The sequence below is a fragment of the Nicotiana sylvestris genome, chromosome 11, assembly GCF_000393655.2.
Source record: "Nicotiana sylvestris chromosome 11, ASM39365v2, whole genome shotgun sequence".
Taxonomy (NCBI): domain Eukaryota; kingdom Viridiplantae; phylum Streptophyta; class Magnoliopsida; order Solanales; family Solanaceae; genus Nicotiana; species Nicotiana sylvestris.
This window is the reverse complement of record NC_091067.1, coordinates 92,301,865-92,320,725: the sequence shown is the minus strand read 5'-3', so window position 1 is coordinate 92,320,725 and position 18,861 is coordinate 92,301,865. Positions and strand designations below refer to the sequence as shown.

Sequence of the window (18,861 nt, the reverse complement as noted above, 5' to 3'; positions counted from 1 at the left end):
ACGCGCCTAAAGAAACTATGCGTTAGCAACTTTGCGAGGGCCACGGAAATTTGCTAAATGGCACGCCTCGATTTCTAAGGGTTCAAGCATTAATTAAGTGAGGGTCATGCATTATAGGATTTTGTTTGGCACGGTACACCTCGATTCCGATTTTAAAAGAAGTTCAACACTAAACTTGCGAGGGTCATAAACTATGCATTTGGCTAATATGGCACACCTCAACTAATTGATTATATCCATTAGGAAGATGCAAAGTTCTAGCTTAATCCAGTTATAAATTAATCAAATCTTGATATTTAATCCAAAACCTAGTCATAATCATATGGCGTGGCAATTGAAAAATTAATTACGCAAATCGTAAATAAGTTACACAACAGCTAACGGGATGCACAAATAGTGCACAGTACTGGGCTTGAAAGCAAGCCCATTTCTCAAACGAGGGTCAATCACACGCCAATGAGAAGGGAAGTTTGTCCCTTTGGGCCTGACATCTAGCCCCGAACATGACGAGCCATACAGAAGCACTTAATTTCTAATTCTACTAATTAACCAGCGGACACCAATTTAAATAGATAACTTGTACGCAAATGTGACATTGAGGCTGAAACGACATTGACTTAACAAAAGACTCCATACAAGACTTGTTTAAATTACTTACATGTATGACATTGAAACTGAAATCAGAAATTAATTTAACAGAGGCCTCCTATTTGAGATCAAAAGACTCGAACATTAAACTGATTTAACAGAAAGCCAACACCTCTATTACTTATGATTCCCCTATTATACCAACTTCCACATGAATTCAGTGTTATTTCACCAAAACCTTGGCTCATTTGAAGAAATAACTAACTGGTAAATGCAATGAACAAATTAAAACATGAATTCAGAATCCTTTGCCAACAGTGCCAAAACTTTAATGCAAGCAGATTATCGCGAGAATACTTGACTAGAATAAGGTGACTCAAACCCCTAGCATGCTCAACACTAACTAAGCCCAACTAATATTCTCAAGGAAATCTACATGACATATGTAACTACATATCAAAGTCCTTATTCATCCATCTGAACTTTTACAACTAAAGCACCTAATTAATCCTCACAAGAGAAGAATTTCAAACCATCTAACACCAGCACCATAATTATAGTTTATGTCTAGATTTACCAACTAAACTCAAACAAAATCATACTAAATATATGAACATATCCAAAGAAGCTAATAACACAAAACTACAACATGAATTATCATTCATTAGCCATCAAAGTCTTTAATTGCATATCAATTACAAAGGCTTCTCTTGTTGCACTTCACAGGTTAAAGAGATCCATGGAATACCTGGTGAAATTAAAGCAAAGGACAGTGAGAAAATCATCAGCAGAAGAGGATGAGATTCAGCAAATCAACAACAATAGTTTCAGCTTGATCAAACCATTTCGATCCCAGAAAGAGTCAAGATTACTTCAATCTTTTAAGAAACCCAAAGAAAACAAACACAGCTTCAATGAAACAGTGTTGGTGGTGCCTTTTTTGTACTTTTCTCCTAATTTTTCAGACCTTTTTAGTGCTTTGTAGTCTTTCTTAGCCGTTTCTGATTTCTCCCAAATCTGATCCCCTATTTTTCTGACTTGAATGCCAAGCAATGATGCCTTTATAGGCAAGATGTTAGGGCAGCAGAAATAAACCATGTTTTTCACTTAAAACCTTCAGATATATTCAATTTAGCTTAGGCACCCCTAATGTAAATTCCAGAATTTTAGAATAGTCCCAAACCCTCTTTCCTGGAAGCTTCCTATTCAGTTACTACAGATTCCCTCACCTAGATTTCCTAATTTGACCCTTGAAACTCTGTTAATTACCCTCAGAAAATTCATGGGTCAATTCGACCCAAAGACTCAAACCAGCCTGATTCTAACAAGACCTGGGCTAATACCTTTTCTTTGGGCCCAGGTCTAAATCAGAAATTCATAAGAAATGAGAAGGCAGAAAAAGGGGCAATTCGGATTTCAGTCAAACCTCATGAACCAAATGCTCTCAAATGGCCCAAAACTAAAGAGAACAATCAAACAAACTAACCCAACGAATTCAAACAAAACTGAAGAAGCTAATAACTAACATTAATTCTAACTTAAAAGAAACACATGCAGAGATAAATTTTGAGAACACAAAAGAAAAAGAAGGAGAATAGAAGAAAATAAGAAACACGGAAAAGAGAAAATACTAGAAAATACCTATCAGGCCACGCGGAAATGGGTCTCGAACTAATCTTCAAAGAAACTTTAATTTTTTTCCGAGATAGACCTTAATCGTGCGTTCTCGACGGAAAACACACGACTAAAGTCGATTCCAACCTCAAATTTTTTAAAAAAACCTCGCCAATTTGATTTTTGGGATTTTAGGGTTCAAGCTTTGATCTAATATTCGACGTGTTCTGTGAGGATTCGAGGGAAAAGAAGTGAAGATTTGGAATGGGGAAATGAAGGGGAGTTTGGGGTGTTGATTTTGTGAGGATTGGGGTGGTTTATGGCGTCGCCGCCACCGGAGATGAAGGTGAGTATCTAAGGGTGGCGATCTCTCTAGGGTTCAAGGTTAGAGACGAAGGGGAGGGGGAGGGTCTGAGGGGGGGCTATTTCGGACAGTTAAATAAAGACAAGATGGTCAGTTCTGGACTGTCAGATTAAACGAAATCAACAGTCGGATCCTACCTGCATAGAACGACGTCGTTTGGGTCTAGGGAATCTGGACCGGGTATGTGATGGACTTGGGTTGGGTCTAGAACGTGTTTGGGGAAGAATTATTTGGGCTGGTACGAAATTAGCCCAAAAGACAACCTTCTTAATCCTTTCCTTTTAATTTCAATTGTTTCTTTGTTTTTTTTTTCAAATTAATTTAAATCCTAAATTAACTCTTAAACTAAATTAATTTCCCAAATTAAACTAATTACTTGACATAATATTCACAACAATTAATTAATTCCCACATTAAAAGAAAAACTATAAAATTAAAAGCTAAATGCAAAAAATGAGTTACCTTTTTGTGATTTTTCTATTTTGTAACACAACTAAATTACTAACTAATTTTAAAAAAATGCAGAACTAAATTCTAAATGCAAATGCAATGTATTTTTTTGTATTTTTCATGAATTAGAAAAAATAAACGTGCACATACAAATGCAAACAATTAATAAAATGCTACAAAGATTCACAAAATTGCAAACAACGGAAAATATTATTTTGTTTTAAATTTGTGGGAGTAATTCATATAGGGCAAAAATCACGTGCGAAACCAGAGATTCTGGGTTCGGTCCCTAGCAGAGTCGCCAGAGCTGTCACACCTCCTTTTTACTACACCCCCGGGAAGGGGTATATAAGGGAGTTTTTCCAATTAAAGTGACGATCGAAACGAGATTATATTATTAAGAAATTCAGAGTCGCCACTTGGGAGATTTATGGTCTCCCAAGTCACTGGTTTAAAATTCCGAATCGAGGAAAGATTAGCTCTGTTTTACAGTCCGCGAACACAGAAATCCGGGTAAGGAATTTTGTTAACCCGGGAGAAGGTGTTAGGCATTCTCGAGTTCCGTGGTTCTAGCATATTCGCTCAACTGTTACAATTGACCTATTATTTGATTTTAAACACTTTTGAACCTATGTGCATTTTTACTTTAAAACCACTTTTATTTATTTTAAAGATGATTTAACGTCGTCTAAAATATGTCTTTGGACCGCGCCATATGAAATGCACCCGCAATCCGAAACACATTTTATTCAATGTTATTAAGATTTTGATTTGGGTCACATGAAATTCACACCCAAGTTTAAGGAAATTAATTGACATAGTTCAGCAATCCAATTTCTATACTATGACAAAATCACGTTCAGCTATAACCAATTCGAGTAAACACGAATATATAACCGAGCAAGCAAATTCAAAACCACGGAGAATAATCGCAGAAACAACGGGGTCGTGTCACCAAACAAATAATTAATAATAGTTTGTATAAAACGAGTAGAGGATGAAAGAGTTGAATCTCAATATAGTCGGAAAATTGATTGTTTCAATGTCTTGAACTCAAAAATGTGACGAACCGCAGACGGGAGCCCAAATCGGCACCGAAAATTTAAAACCAGCAACGAACTCGAATCAACCTCGACTAAACTCCATTCCCATACTCGAATAACCAAAAATCAAAACCCAATGAAGAAACAGAAACATCTTCATCGCCAGTTCGAACTTCAAACGAAATTCCAGATCAAATATTTCAGATCAAATCCATCGTTGAAATCCAATTTAACAGAAGGAATCAAATGAGTTTCTTTTGTATTATTTTTTTTGTTTGTAAAAATCTCATAGAACTAGGAACCAAAATAAGAACTAATTCTTATATTTGAACTAAGAAACAAATAAGAAAAGAAGGTTCAGAATCCAAAAAACCAAGACAAAACAGAAAATGTTTTCCTTCTTCTTCTTTAATCAAACAATCGCCCTTATTGTTACTATTTTTGTTGAATCCTCGTTTGGCTTCCAGGTTTTGGGTTGCTGCTCTTGATGATGTGCAGTTGTTAGAATCCTAGGTTCTAGGTTCTTTCATGGCTGCCTTTTCTTGAAGAAGACGACGTGCAAAAGGCTTACGAAAATGGTTTTTTGGAGTTTCCGGCGAGATGTTATGGAAGGGAAGAAGCTGAAGCAGCGATGGATGGTGGCCAGCGGATGAAGCTCCTAGTGGTTGTTCTAAAGATCGAGCCAGGTGGTCGTTCAACAACTGAGGAGGAATTGCATCGCTTCAGGTCTCGTAAAGAAGCCGAAGCCGAGGGGGTGGGGTTTTCTATGTAACGGCTGCTGATGGTCAGGGTTCTTAAGTGTTTTAGGTTGTTTCAGTGAAGAAGAAGGCTCCAAGACTCCATGGAAATGGTTGGGATCGAGCTTTTGGTTCTAGGTCTCTGTTAAGAAGAAGCCATCGATTTTGGGGCTGTGTGTTTAGAACCTGAAGAAGAAAGCAGAACGGGAGGTCGTTTGGGTATGGGGTGGTTCAAAGAAGACGATGACGGGGGGGTCGTTCCTTGTTGAAAAAGCTGCACAGCTTTGTGTGTATATGCGTTCTTTTTTCATCATTCTCCTTTTTCAGATTTTCGTTAGGTCCTTCTTATATTGTAGAGTCTAGATCTAGATAGTTGTAGGGTTTTTAGGTTAAGGGGTATGGGCCTAGGAATTCTGGGCTTGGGAATTATGGGCTAGGTCCAAAATTTGGCCTAAAAATGGGTTGCTAGAGCCCAAGCTTTATTCTTTCCCTGCGAACGAGATTAAAAATACGGTCTCATTTATTAATTAATCCTACTATTCAAATAATTACTAAAATAAAACTAACTATTAAAACAAACCTATTTTTGGTATTTTCAAATATCATATTAAAATAAAAATACGATACTATTTTTGTATTATTATATTTTTTTTAAAGATTTTTTTAAGATTAAAAATGACTACAAAACATTAATGAACCTATTTTTGTGATTTTTTGTTTTCTTGTAATAAAATAAAGTAAAAGAGTCAAAATTACTTAAAATATCTATATTATGCCTAAATTAAATATTTACGCGCTAAAATATGAAAAATCTCGGGGAGGGTCAAAAACCACATGTCTACATATGGTCCATCCCACTTAGTAGAGAATTTGCCCCCAGATCGACGAGAGGTAATAATAGGCCTTTTGACAAGAACTTGGTCACCCACTTGGAAAGATCTAAGGCGTACCCTTTTGTTAAAAGATTGAGACAGGCGAGCTTGATAACATTCAAGGCTTTATTGAGATTATAGACTCTTTTCATCAAGAGCTTCCAATTCTTCAAGGCTTAACCGAGCATTTTCTTCATCAGTGAGTCCTTCTTGAATGGCAAGCCGCAACGATGAGATTTGACGCTCAAGTGGAAGGACTGTTTCAACTCCATAAACAAGCGAATAAGGAGTCGCTCGCATTGGTGTGCAATATGTGGTCCTATATGTCAAAAGAGCTTCTTCCATTCTCTCATGCAAATCTCTCTTAGACTTAGAAACAACTTTTTTCAACAAGTTGCAGAGTGTCTTGTTAAATGATTCAGCTAGTCCATTGGCAGCAACATAATAAATGGAGAAATTGCGTTGCTTGAAGCCAAAAAAATCACATATTTTATTCATCAACTTGTTATCAAATGGCTTACCATTGTCTGTCAATATATATCGAGGAATGCCAAAGAGATAGATAATATTGACTCGGATGAAGTTAGCCACATTTTTATTCTTTACTTCCTTAAGAGAAACAACTTTAGCCTACGTCGAGAAGTAGTCAGTTGCTGCCAAAATGTATAGATGTCCACCAGAAGACTTTGGAAATGGACCAACAACATCCAAACCCCAAGCATCAAATGACCAAGAAGCAACAATTGGGTGTAATACTTCAGGTGGTTGATGTATGAAGTTAGCATGGAATTGGCAAGCTTTACACCTTCGAGCGTAATCTAAACAATCTTTCACGATGGTTGGCTAATAATACCCCATTCTTTTTATGTGAAAATGAAGTTTTGGCCCAGATTGATGCGCACCACATACTCCAGAGTGTGCTTTTTACAAGGCTTGAAGTGATTCATTAGTCCCCAAACAACGTAAGAGCACTCCATCAAATGATCGTCTGTAGAGTGTATTCTTGTAATAAAGAAACGAGGGACTCTCCTTCGGATTTTCATTTTCCTTCAAGGATTTTCTGGCAATATATCATAACAAAGATAATAGATTAATGGTTGTCGCCAATCTTCAATTTCAACCTCAAAAATGGAAGCAATAAGCTCAACTTCGCTTTCTTCTTCCTCATAGTCATTTGGTGGAGGAACTACCCATCTTTGGCAAACATCGACTTGTGTCTGATTAGGCAAAGATAATGTAGAAGCTAAGGCTGTTAATGCATCAGCTCTCTTATTTTCCTTTCTCGGCACGTGTTGAATAGTTACCTCTCCAAGCCAACTTACCAATCTTTGAGCATATTTGTGATATGGCACCAATTCTGGCTTCTTGACCTCATAGCTACCCAAAATCTGATTGATCACTAACTTGGAGTCTCCAAAGACTTGTAACTGCAATTGTTTGATATCCACAGCCATTTCAAGCCCAAGTATGAGCGCTTGATATTCAGCAACATTATTGGAGCACCGTTGTGTTAGAATGAAAGAATAGGGCAAAACTTCTCCTTGAGAAGTGATAAACACTATGCTAGCGCCAGTTCCTTCACGATGTGCAGCGCCATCAAACTACATCTTCCAAGGAGGATCAATTTCTATAACCATTGCATCTTCATCAAGCAATTCATCAGACAACTCCCAATCATCTAGAATCGGATGGTCAGCTAGGAAGTCTGCTAATGCTTGTCCTTTTACTGCCTTTTGAGGAACATACACAATTTCAAATTGTTGAAATTGGAGGTACCACCTTGCTAATTGATCACTTAGTACTGGTTTAGACATGACAAACTTGATAGGGTTCGCTCTTGAGATGAGTCGCACAATGTGAGCTTTGAAGTAAAGCTTTAGCTTTTGAATAGAGAAGACAAGTGCCAAACATAACTTCTCAATAGGAGAATACTTGAGCTCATTCGGCGTCATCATCCTACTCAAGTAATAAAGTGCATTTTCTTTCCCTTCATTATTTCCTTGAGCGAGAAGCGCTCCTACTAACCTTTTCTGTGCTAAAATGTATAATATTAATGGCTTTCCAGGTATGGGGGCTGCCAGTACTAGAGGTTTCATCAGATAAGACTTAATACTTTCAAAAGTATTTCTGCAAGCTTGGTCTCATTCAAAGGGAACCCCTTTCATCATGAGGCGACTAAATAGTTGGCATCTTCCAGCCAAATTCGAAATAAATCTTCTAAGATATGACAACTTACCCTGCAAGCTTTTTAATTCATGAATATCTTTAGGCTCGGGCATTTTCAAGACAACATCCACCTTAGCTTGATCAATTTCGATACCTCGATGTCGAATAATAAAATCGAGGAACTTCCTAGAAGTAACTCCAAAAGCGCACTTCAACGGATTCATTCTGAGTTGGTATCTCCGAAGCCATTCAAATACCATCCTCAAATCTTGCAAGTGACCATCTTTCTTCCTTGACTTTACCACCAAGTCTTCAACATAACACTCCACATTTTTATGAAGCATGTCATCAAAAATATTTTGCATGGCACGTTGATATGTAGCACTAGGGGTGGGCATATATCGGGTAAAACCGATAACCCGAACCGTTAATTACTTATTGGGTTATCGGTATTGGGTTATTGGGCTAATGGTTCGGTAACGGGTTAAAAAAAATTTCTTATTGGGTTATCGGTTCGGGCTCGGTTTATCAAATCTGTTATTGGGTAAACCGATAACCCAATAAGGGTTTACTAATTTACTAGTATACCCTTTAGTCTAGTAATACTAGGGTTTCATTTTCATTAGTCTGTCCGCCTCCTCACAGCCTCACTAACTCATTTCCTTTCCTTTCCTTTACTAGTATACCTGCAGGACTCCTCACTCCTCAGTTAAGCTCAAGCCCTCAGTGACAAGTTAAGCTCAAGCCCTCAGTGCTCAAGCCCTCAGTGGCATCAGGCATGAAGTATAGAGTCCTTCATTTCTAAGGCGGAAAAGTCCTTCAGTAACAAAACACTGAGGCTCAGTCAGTCAGTCAAGCCCTTAGTCCACAGTCCTCACCCAGTTCTCTGCCAGTCCGCCACTGGCCACACGGCTGAAGCAGTGAAGCCCTCAACAGTTCTCTGCCTCATGACTCACGCAGTCACGCCCACACGACTGAGCCCGTCAAAACTCAGTTTTCTATATCTTTTTCCGGCAGAGCGTTGCACTAAGGTTAGTATTTCATATCCCATTTCTGAATTCGTCTTAGTTTGGTATATTAGAAATCAATTTTTGCATATTTTCCTTTTTTATGAAGCTCGAAAGAGTGGGGGTTACAAAAGAAGGTAACTAAATGGGAAATCGAAAGGACGCAGAAGCGGGACCAAACTAAGACTGATTGGTCTTAGTTTCCCTAAAATGTTTGGTTTCTTGAATTTATACTACACTGATTGTTTGGTTTCCTTTTTCATACTATACTGATTTATACTATAACATCATGCAAATTTAGTGGGTAACATCCTGAAAATTTGGTGTTGCACTGATTTCCTTTTTCCTTTCTGCTTGATAGTTGTTGCTTAGAGCCTTAGACTGAGTAATGTAGTGTTCTGTATTCCAATGTTTAACCAGTTTACAATAACCTGCAAACAAGCTCTAGAGAATTGGCATTCAAAGAACAAATGTTCAATTGTCTCAGGTGCACTATCACATATTGTGCAAATTGTGTCCTGTCTACATACCAGTAACCAGATCCCATGCTATTAATGGTGCTATGTTACTTATCTCTTTGAGATTGGAACCCCAACATACCAAATCAATTAAGCTTTGTTGCTTAAAATATGTGTTTCATTTTAAGATTTTAAGCTAAATATGTAGCTATATGTGTTTCATTTTAAGATTTTGTTGTCTCGCTGCTTGATTTCTTTTAAATCAAATTCACAGTGACACAAAAACATGGCTGAAAATATCATGATTGATAAGGTGATTGGTGAAAGTGGAGCTTCTAATTCAAATGCCACATCACAATCTCAATCAGTTCAATCGAAAGCAAAAAAACAAAGAAAAAAGAGGTCTGTTGCATGGGAATATTTCGACCAAATTATTGATCCGGAAGGAAATCAAAAGGGTGTTTGTAAACATTGCAAAAGAGAATATTTTGCCGATTCAAAAGATAATGGTACGAAATCACTCCTTACACATATGGCCAAGTGTTTAAAAATGCCTTTAGATGTTGCAAAAAGTCAATCAAAACTAGGCTTTAACCCTATTCCGGGGGTAATAAGGGTGATGTAGCTGTTGTTCCTTGGAAATTTGATCAAGAACAATGTAGGAAGGCTTTGTGTTGTATGGTGATCGTTGATGAACTTCCTTTCAGCTTTGTTGAAAAGGAAGGTTTTATGAATTTTATGAAAGTTGCACAACCTTTTTTTCGAATTCCTTCACGTAGAACTATGACTCGGGACTGTTTTGATCTTTTCAATGATGAAAAACGTAAGTTGGTGAAGCTTTTTAAAGATCAGAGAGTTTGCCTTACCACTGATACTTGGACTTCCTTACAACGAATAAATTATATGTGTATTACTGTTCATTGGATTGATAGTGAATGGAAAATGCATAAAAGAATTGTCAACTTTTGTCCAATTTCTAGTCATAGGGGGGAAGATATGGCAAATAGTATTGTTAATTGTTTGAAAGAGTGGGGGTTACAAAAGATTTTCACTGTCACAGTTGATGATGCTAGTTCAAATGATGTGACGGTGAATGAGCTTTCTAAGAAGTTAACTAAATGGGGGACCAATTCTATGAATGGTAAGCACCTTCACGTGAGGTGTATGGCTCATATTATGAATCTTGTTGTTCAGGATGGTATAAAAGAATCAATTGTGTCTATTGAACGTATTAGGCAAGCAGTGAGATATATCAGGCAGTCTCCTGCTAGGTGGAAAAAGTTTCAGGAATGTTGTGATGAAGGAAATCTAGTTAGGAAATCTTTATGTTTGGATGTTCCTACAAGGTGGAATTCTACATACTTAATGTTGAACAGGGCTATTGAATATGAGAGTGCAATTTTAGAATATGTTGATCATGATATTGGCTTGTCACATCATCTTGAGTTTGTTGATATTGTAAATGGAAGTCCTGCAGGTACACTTTTGAGTAGTGATTGGGAGGATGTAAAGAAATTGACAAAATTTCTTGAAATCTTTTATAAGCTTACTGTAAAGGTATTTGGCTCACTTTATGTTACATCAAATCATCATTTTCTTGAAATTTGTGAAGTTGCTGTTTACTTGAAACAATTGATATTAAATGAAGATGTTTTGTTGGGTTTAATGGCAAAGAAGATGAAGGAGAAATTTGATAAGTATTGGGGTGATCCAGAAAAAATGAACAAAATGATTTTCATTTCATGTGTTTTGGATCCTCGGTACAAGTTTGATTCTGTTAGTTTTGCACTTGCGAAGATGTTCGAAGAGAAAGGGCCAATTATCGCGAAGGGAGTACATACATACATGACTTCATTGTTTGATGAGTATGTAAAGTCTTATTCAAAAGATAAAGTTTGTCGTCCCTCTTCATGTTTATCTAACTCTTCATTGGACACAATGAAAATTTCAAATGGATCTTTTGGTTCTTTCTTTGAAGATTTAAAAAGACATAAAGCTGGGATTGGAGGTTCAGATTCTAAATCAGAATTGGAAAAATATCTAACAGAAGAAGTTGAAAATGAAATAGCAGATGGTAATATATTGCTTTGGTGGAAAGTAAACTCACCTAGATTCCCCATTCTTGCTGAGATGGCTCGGGATATATTATCTATTCCTATTTCAAGTGTTGCATCTGAATGTGCATTTAGCACTGGAGGACGTATTCTTGATTCATTTAGGAGTTCATTGACTCCTAAATTGGTGGAAGTTCTCTTGTGCCTTCAATATTGGCTTCGAAGTGAGCCATTACATGTAAGTGTTGAGGAAGATTTAGATGTTCTCGAGCAACTAGAACAAGGTAGCAATATTTTATTTTGTTTGATTGTATATTATTTTTATAAATAGTTTATTTAATATGTTTGTTGTTTGACTTGTTAATATATATTATCATAGATTTTGCCAATCTTGGAAACGAACCCTGCGATGATGATATGTAGAATCTTAGATAGTTGTAAGTTAAAACTTTGGTAAGTTAATTATTCAACTTATATGTTATACATAGTATGATTACAAATATTACTTGCTTAATATATTTTCTTGTTATGTTTAATAGGTGTAACCATGCCTCGACTTTGTGGTCTCAAAGCTATCTCACATGTTTGGAGTCACTATGAAAGGATTGAAGAAGGTGATGATGGATGGTGGAAAGTAAGATGTAGTTATTGTCATCTTGTTTTATGTATTATGTTTGGACTTTGGACAATTGGACTTGTTAATCCTAAGGTTGATACTACTTTGCATTGTTATTAATGTGTTTGAACTATTACTTTGGAGTTTGGACATTACTGTATATATATCTGTTTTTGGGTTGTGAAAGTTGGGATCTTTTTATCTCCTATTTTTGTTAGATTGGAATTTGAGCTATTTGCATTTTGTATGCACAGGCAATTGAGGTACTGCCGTACTGGGTATGTTTAGTTTGAGGCAAAAAATGTACAGTTTTGTGTGCCGAAATTATTCAGTGAGAAGTTTAACTTTAAACTGAAATTATTATGAGAAATGTTAGTTTTATGTGCAGCTTTGTGTGCAGTTTTCTGTTATCATATTTTTTTATGTGTCGTTATATGTGTTCAATATAGCAGCTGTAGTTTGATTCTTGTTACTCAGCTGTAGTTTAGCTTGAAGTGTCATATATAGCAGCTTCCAGTAAACTTTGTACAAAATTTACTTTGTACAAATATTAGCGTTCAACACTCTTAATTTTAGGTAATATTCAGCGTTCAGCAATCAACACTCTTAGTTTTAGTTTTACCTTATCGGGTAAACCGATAACCGAACCGATAATGATCAATAACCGATTAACCGATAACCCATAACCAATATCTTATCGGTTTGGTTATCGGGTTATGATATTTGTAAACCGATAACCGATAGGCAAAACCGATAATATTCAAAATCGAACCGAACCGACCGATGCCCACCCCTATGTAGCACCAGCATTCTTCAAACCAAAAGGCATTACATTGTAGCAATATATACCTTTAGGGGTGCGAAAGACAGTAAGTTCTTCGTCCTTCAGTGCCATGGGAATTTGATTATATCCAGATGAACCATCCATGAAAGACATTGCCTTGTATCCAGTTGTTGCATCAATCAAGAGCTCATGGATAGGAAGAGGAAATTCATCCTTAGGACAAGCGTTATTTAGGTCTCTAAAGTCAACACAAACTCGGATTTGGCCATTCTTCTTTCTTACAGAGACGATGCTTGAAATCCATGTAAGATATTTAACTTCACGAACAAAACTAGCCTCAATAAGCTTGTTAACTTCGGTTTCAATCAACGGAACCAGTTCAGGTCTGAAGCGACGTTGTGCTTGCTTTATAGGATGAGCACCTCGTTTGATAGCAAGATGATGAACAACCACCTTGAGGTCTAAACTTGGCATTTCTTTGTAGCTCCAAGCAAATACGTCTTTGAACTCCTTAAGTAGCTCAATATATTTGTTCTCTTCATCACCAATTAGAGAGACACTTATATATGCGGGATTTGAATCTTCAACTACTCCGAGATTGACTTATTTTAGTGCATCAACCATTGTCTTCACCCCTTTTTCAAGCTCTGGTGGTGCATTTTTAGTGTCTTCATCCTCTTGAGGATCACCATCATTGAAAGATATGTGATGACATACATGAATATCAAGGCACTTTTCCTCGACTTCCGTATAAGATGAAGCATTTTGTTCATCATGAATAGTGATATGATATGATGACCCCATACTTTCTTCATCTTCTTCCCATTCTTTAGTGTGTACTATAGTATGAGCCTTTGCTTTGAGGACCTCTTCGCACGAAACTACAAGTTTGGTCTCTCGCCTCATTCTGGAAGGAATCAGACTTGGGCAGTCCGTGGTCAAAATCTCTTTTTTAGCGAAGATAGGTACTCCAATCCTTCTATCACTTCCATGACGCTTGTTTTCCTTCTTCAGTGGTCCCAACCTATCAAAGACTGAGGTCCTTGGTTTCGTAAGTCGATTAAACACAAAGGGCTTCTTATTAAGCATCGTAGACACTTCTTTAGTAGTAATGTAGTTACAACTTGCCCTTTTAATGGAGATACGGATTGGCGGGGGTTGTTTGTAACCCAATCCTTCTCGTGATTGCTTTAGTGGGTACCCTTTCTCCATCATCATCTTTTGAGTAGGGTTTGAAGCTTCAGGTGGGAGTTTTCCCAACTTGGATGGTTTGTTGGGATCATATCCAGCTTTTGCTAACAACTTGTAAGCGTTTGGGTTAAAGCCCTCATCTGTGCACTTTGTAGGAAGTGCTAGATTTAGAAGCGAATTGTGGCTTGATGATTTGACAAACCCTTTAAGCAACTTTGTAGACGACTTAATTGCATCCATTCACTTGATAGGAAGTGTCAAGTCTCCTAACACCTTACCTTGTAGCTCAAAAGATGGATCTTCGACCTTCCTTGCCTTTGGGACATAACAGAGAACATGAGTCACTTTCTTACTTGAAGATGCCTCATTCATCTTGTTCTTATCACGAAGCACCGGATCATTTTCAACTATAATCTTTTCCTTGCTAGTTGTGACATCAACCTTCTTTACAACACTTTTGGTCAACATCACATTATTAACCTTAACCTCCTTTGAGACGTAATTCTTTAAGTAGAATTTTGCATCGACAAAGTATGATTCAGCCTCGGTAAATGGCTTATCATCAGTAACTATCTTCTTTTCGACCCTACCTTCACAGTATTTCAAGCACTAATGGTAGGTGGATGAAACCACTTTGTTCTCGTTTATCCATGGCCTTCCTAACAAGATATTATATGAGGTTTTTGCATCAATCACGTGCATCCATGCACTCGAATGCAAATCTCCCATATTTATTTCCAATTTGATAGCTCCTATAGCTCTTTGCGCCCCTTGATTGAACCCTTGAATCATCAAATGACTTTCACATAGTTCATCCATCGGTATGCCAAGCTCTTTGACAGTACGAATTGTGAGAATATTGACACCAGACCCATCATCGATCAAGATTCTACTTATTCTCTGTTCTCGCACAAAGCCAACCATAAATAGGGGCGATTATGGTGTGTTTCACCAAGCAAAAGATCATCATTAGTAAATGTGATTTTGCATCACAAACGTCCACTTCTTCAGAATTCCTAGTGAGTTTTTAGGCAAGGGAGGTGGCAGCAATAATGGATCCTCCTTCTTTGTCTCTTATTTATCTATCTTACAACATGAGGCTTTGATATATTCACAGGAAGCTCGTGGGTGTAACCAGCTTGGCAGGAATTCCTCCAATGTCACTGGACAACGTAGCCTTTCATAGTGATTCTCCGTCATTTTTGTTTTCTTCCAGTTCTTCTTTATCATTTTCTTCTTGGGTCTTTTCACCATTTTACCCTAGTCAACTGGTTATTTGACTCCTTTGTGAATTTGTCTTGCAACATCTCCGCCGAGTCACAAGAATCCAACCTTCATCATTAGTTTGATCATCACGTGATTCACCTTTCTCTTGAGATCTTTCCTCCATTATTAGTTTATATACCATAGGGAGAAGCAATGGTTTGGTCACATCAATAGGTTCAAAGTCACCAAATTTAATCATATTTGGTAATGATGCAGTTTGGATGCCATCACATTCATATACTTCGACAACATTGCAAAGGACAATGGGATCAAGTGAACCAAAAATGAAAGAGACTTGATTCGAATTGTCTTTCTCATCCTAAAGCAAGATTTTTCCTTCATCGGCCAAGTTCATGACTTTCTCCTTGAAAACAAAGCATTTTTCAATAGGGTGGCCAATCAACCGATGGTACTTGTAATAATTTGGATTATTAGTATTTCCAGATTCATCTAGCCACTTCATTTCGGGTAACTCAAGGAGTTCTTCAAAAATTGCTGGGACATCGGCGTCCAAGAATGTATATTCTTTCGCTTGCATTTCCTTCAGAGTTAACTTTCGGCCAACTTTATCCTGTAAGGACGTTGTCTTCACACTTTGCTTCTTACTCACTTTTGTAGTGACCTTTAATGGCGAGGCATTAACATTCATTGATTTCTTGCTCTCAGACTTCGGCAAAAACTTGCCTCCTTTCTTTATTTCTTGTTTATCCTTCACTTTGCGAGGTTCATAAACAGGTGGCCCTTGATTTACGCTTAAAGACATACTTAGCTCCATATCATGAACACGTGTAGCCAATTCTTCAAAAGACTTAGGCTTGATACCCTGCAGGATGTAGTGAAGTCCCCAATGCATTCCTTGGATACACATTTCTATTCCATAAGCTTCACTAAGTCTGTCTTTACAATTGAGGCTCGCATTCCTCCATTGATTGATGAAATCAACAATTGGTTCATCCTTTTATTGATGCGTATTTGTGAGTTAAACCATACTTACAGTGCGCCTTGTGCTATAGAAGCGATTGAGAAATTCATGTTCAAGTTGCTCCCAGCTATCGATGAAACCAGTTTCGAGATCAGTGTACCAATCAAAAGCATTTTCATTTAAGGAACAGACGAACTGCTTGACAAGATAATCTTCATAGGTTCCAGCATTATTACAAGTTTCGACGAAGTGTGCAATGTGTTGCTTCGGATTTCCTTTACCATCGAATTGTTGAAACTTTGGGGGTTGATAACCTGCAGGTATCTTCAAACTATCAATTCTCGTAGTGTATGGCTTCGCATATGCAAGAGAAGACTTGGCAGCAACATCGTACTTATCTTTGATGGTTCCCATAATGAATTCTTTTAATTGGTCAATGGGAATAACCTCATCAGATGAAATCTGAAATTCTTTAGGAGCCGTTGTCTGCCTTGCAGATGAGTCTCCTTTATCTTACATCATTGGGAGCTTTCTAGGTGCATGACTTGAATCTCCCTCCATCATGCTTTCAACTCTATCTGTCAGCTTGAAAATTTGATTATCTTGATCTTGCATATGCTTCGTTAACCCTTCAATTGCCTTTGTTAAATTTGCGAGTTGTTCTTCAACTGTTGAAGTATTAGTCACCATTGCTTGGATAACCGTCATGAATGGTGAAACAAAGCATGGATTTTCTCTTACACCATACTTTGACTGGAACAACTCACATGGAGTGCTTGGAGCAGATCCAGTGATCAAGACATCATCAACATCCTGTGTGATGAGATTCTTAGATCTAGAAGGGCTAAGTAGAGCCAATGCCTTTTCAATAATTTCAGCAATGTTCGCTCCTTCTTCCAATTTAGTTGAAAAGGATCTTGCCCCCTTTGAGGATTGAAAATCAAAGATAGGAACCGATGCAGACGACATTTGAAATGTTTTTTGTCCTAGCAAGTTTGCTTTATTCCTAGTGACAGATCCTACGCTTTCCATAGTGACATCCAACAAGTTTTCCACATCAGATGAAAACTTGGAATCTGTAGCCTTAGTAGTAGTGAGTTTGAAGTTGATCTTCTTAGGAGCCATTTCTGTGTTCTTGAAATTTGGTAATTTGAAGAGATGAGAGGTAGAGATAGTCCCACCGGGCGTGCCAGAAATTTGTATCAACAAATTTTCTCGTCGAGAAAAATAAATAATCAAGACTGGAAAATTGGGTAACAAATGTAGTATTTGATTTCAATAAATGAAAGTGTTACAATCTCTATGGTATTCCTCCGATTCTTCAAGAATGTAAAGTATCTTAGCGAGCTTGACTTTGATTTAATTCAAGGGCTTGTAAAGCTTGATCTTGAATCTCCTCCTTGAACTTGAATTTGTGTTTGATCACGAACAAGTAATTTGATCTTGAACGCCTTGGTATTTGATTTGGCTTCGTTCTTGATCTTGAACTTGAACTTGAACTTGTAACTTGAGTGCTTGAACTTGTAGCTTGTAGAGAAATCTGCGGTGTTTGATCTACAAGCTCTCTACTTGCTTCTTGTTATCACTTCTGGTGTTTTCTAGCTTTATGAAGACTTCTATTTATAGTTGTAGGGAGGGTGTGGCTCTGCGATTTGATCGGTCCGTTTGAACTGACCAATACCACCTAGACACTTGGCACAACTCTATTAGTTGTTGGTTTGACTTGGATTGCCACCCTTCTTGACACATGGCGTGATTATATTGGCTCATTTATTTGACTTGGATTGCCACATCACTTGACAAGTGTCATGATTATATTGGCTCATTTATTTGACTTGAATTGCCACGTCACTTGACATGTGGCATGAGCATGGACTTTAAGATGGGCTACTAGCCATTTGGATTTTGGGCTAGCAAAATGGGTTTGTCTTTTGGAGTCCAACTAAATGAATTGGCCCAAATAAAGTTGAACTTTAATTTAAATCCATGGTGGACTTAAATAATTAATTTTAATTTGAGCTTGACATTTATTGAATTTAGGAATATATCAAAATTAATATGAAGTTTAATTCCACAAAATTTATGTGCTTACAATTATGATCAAGTATTAAATGATAATTGAATTTTAAAAAAATAAAACAAATAAATCAGTTGATTACTCCATCTGGTCCACTTTAAGTGATTTTTGGTTGTTTTCACACATAGTAAGAAATCTACCTTTTAATATTAATTAACAATATAATTGATCATATTAACCTTAATTTATTCATTAAAAATACAATTAACCAAGAGTCTTTACTATAAGGGCAACTTTGAAAAAAAGAATGTTAATTCTTCCTTGATATTTGAAAAAATCAAATATTATAGATCATAAAAAGACCAAAAAATCACTTAAAGTAAACTTGATGAAGTACTAAGTATAACAATCTCTCAAATCAGTCAAGTAAAAGGAAAACCTAACCAACTTTACCATGAGGCCTTTTTTGATTTTGAGGCACCAATAAAATATTTGAGGGGCCTTCTCTATGTATACCTATATACACAAAATATATATATATAGTGACTTTGCCAAAATTAACAGGTTCCGGTGATCCCTCCCGGGTTAGATAATTCCCTCTCTTCTTCCGGACGCACTGTCAAACCGGAACTAAACAGAAATAAATGTCAAGGACCAAATGGTAGTAAAATAAAGTTAAAGGAGGATACTGTATTTATTAATAGTTTGGGGG

The 18,861-nt window shown here is 37.0% G+C and overlaps 1 protein-coding gene and 1 long non-coding RNA gene across 2 annotated transcripts; one reads left to right on the top strand and one right to left on the bottom strand.

Moving 5' to 3' along the window:
- The first annotated feature begins 11,597 nt into the window (after positions 1 to 11,597).
- On the top strand, positions 11,598 to 12,085 carry LOC138882329 (uncharacterized). The gene is made up of 3 exons (XR_011403886.1): positions 11,598 to 11,637; positions 11,733 to 11,790; positions 11,893 to 12,085. It is a non-coding gene; the product is annotated as an uncharacterized lncRNA (long non-coding RNA).
- A 3,444-nt stretch (positions 12,086 to 15,529) lies between these two features.
- On the bottom strand, positions 15,530 to 16,546 carry LOC138881328 (uncharacterized). Its single transcript, XM_070161543.1, has 2 exons — positions 16,205 to 16,546; positions 15,530 to 16,033 (listed from the first exon to the last, which is right to left on the bottom strand). The coding sequence occupies exons 1-2, from the start codon at positions 16,544 to 16,546 to the stop codon at positions 15,530 to 15,532; spliced, it is 846 nt and encodes a 281-aa protein (XP_070017644.1).
- Between the last annotated feature and the right edge of the window lie 2,315 nt (positions 16,547 to 18,861).

What these genes read in the sequence shown, in the direction of transcription:
- LOC138881328 (XM_070161543.1), bottom strand. Translation starts at nt 16,546, where the DNA reads ATGGGAACCATCAAAGATAAGTACGATGTTGCTGCCAAGTCTTCTCTT. An exon ending in TCTATAGCACAAGGCGCACT is followed by an intron (nt 16,034 to 16,204) that starts GTAAGTATGGTT and finishes TACATCCTGCAG; the next exon opens with GGTATCAAGCCTAAGTCTTT.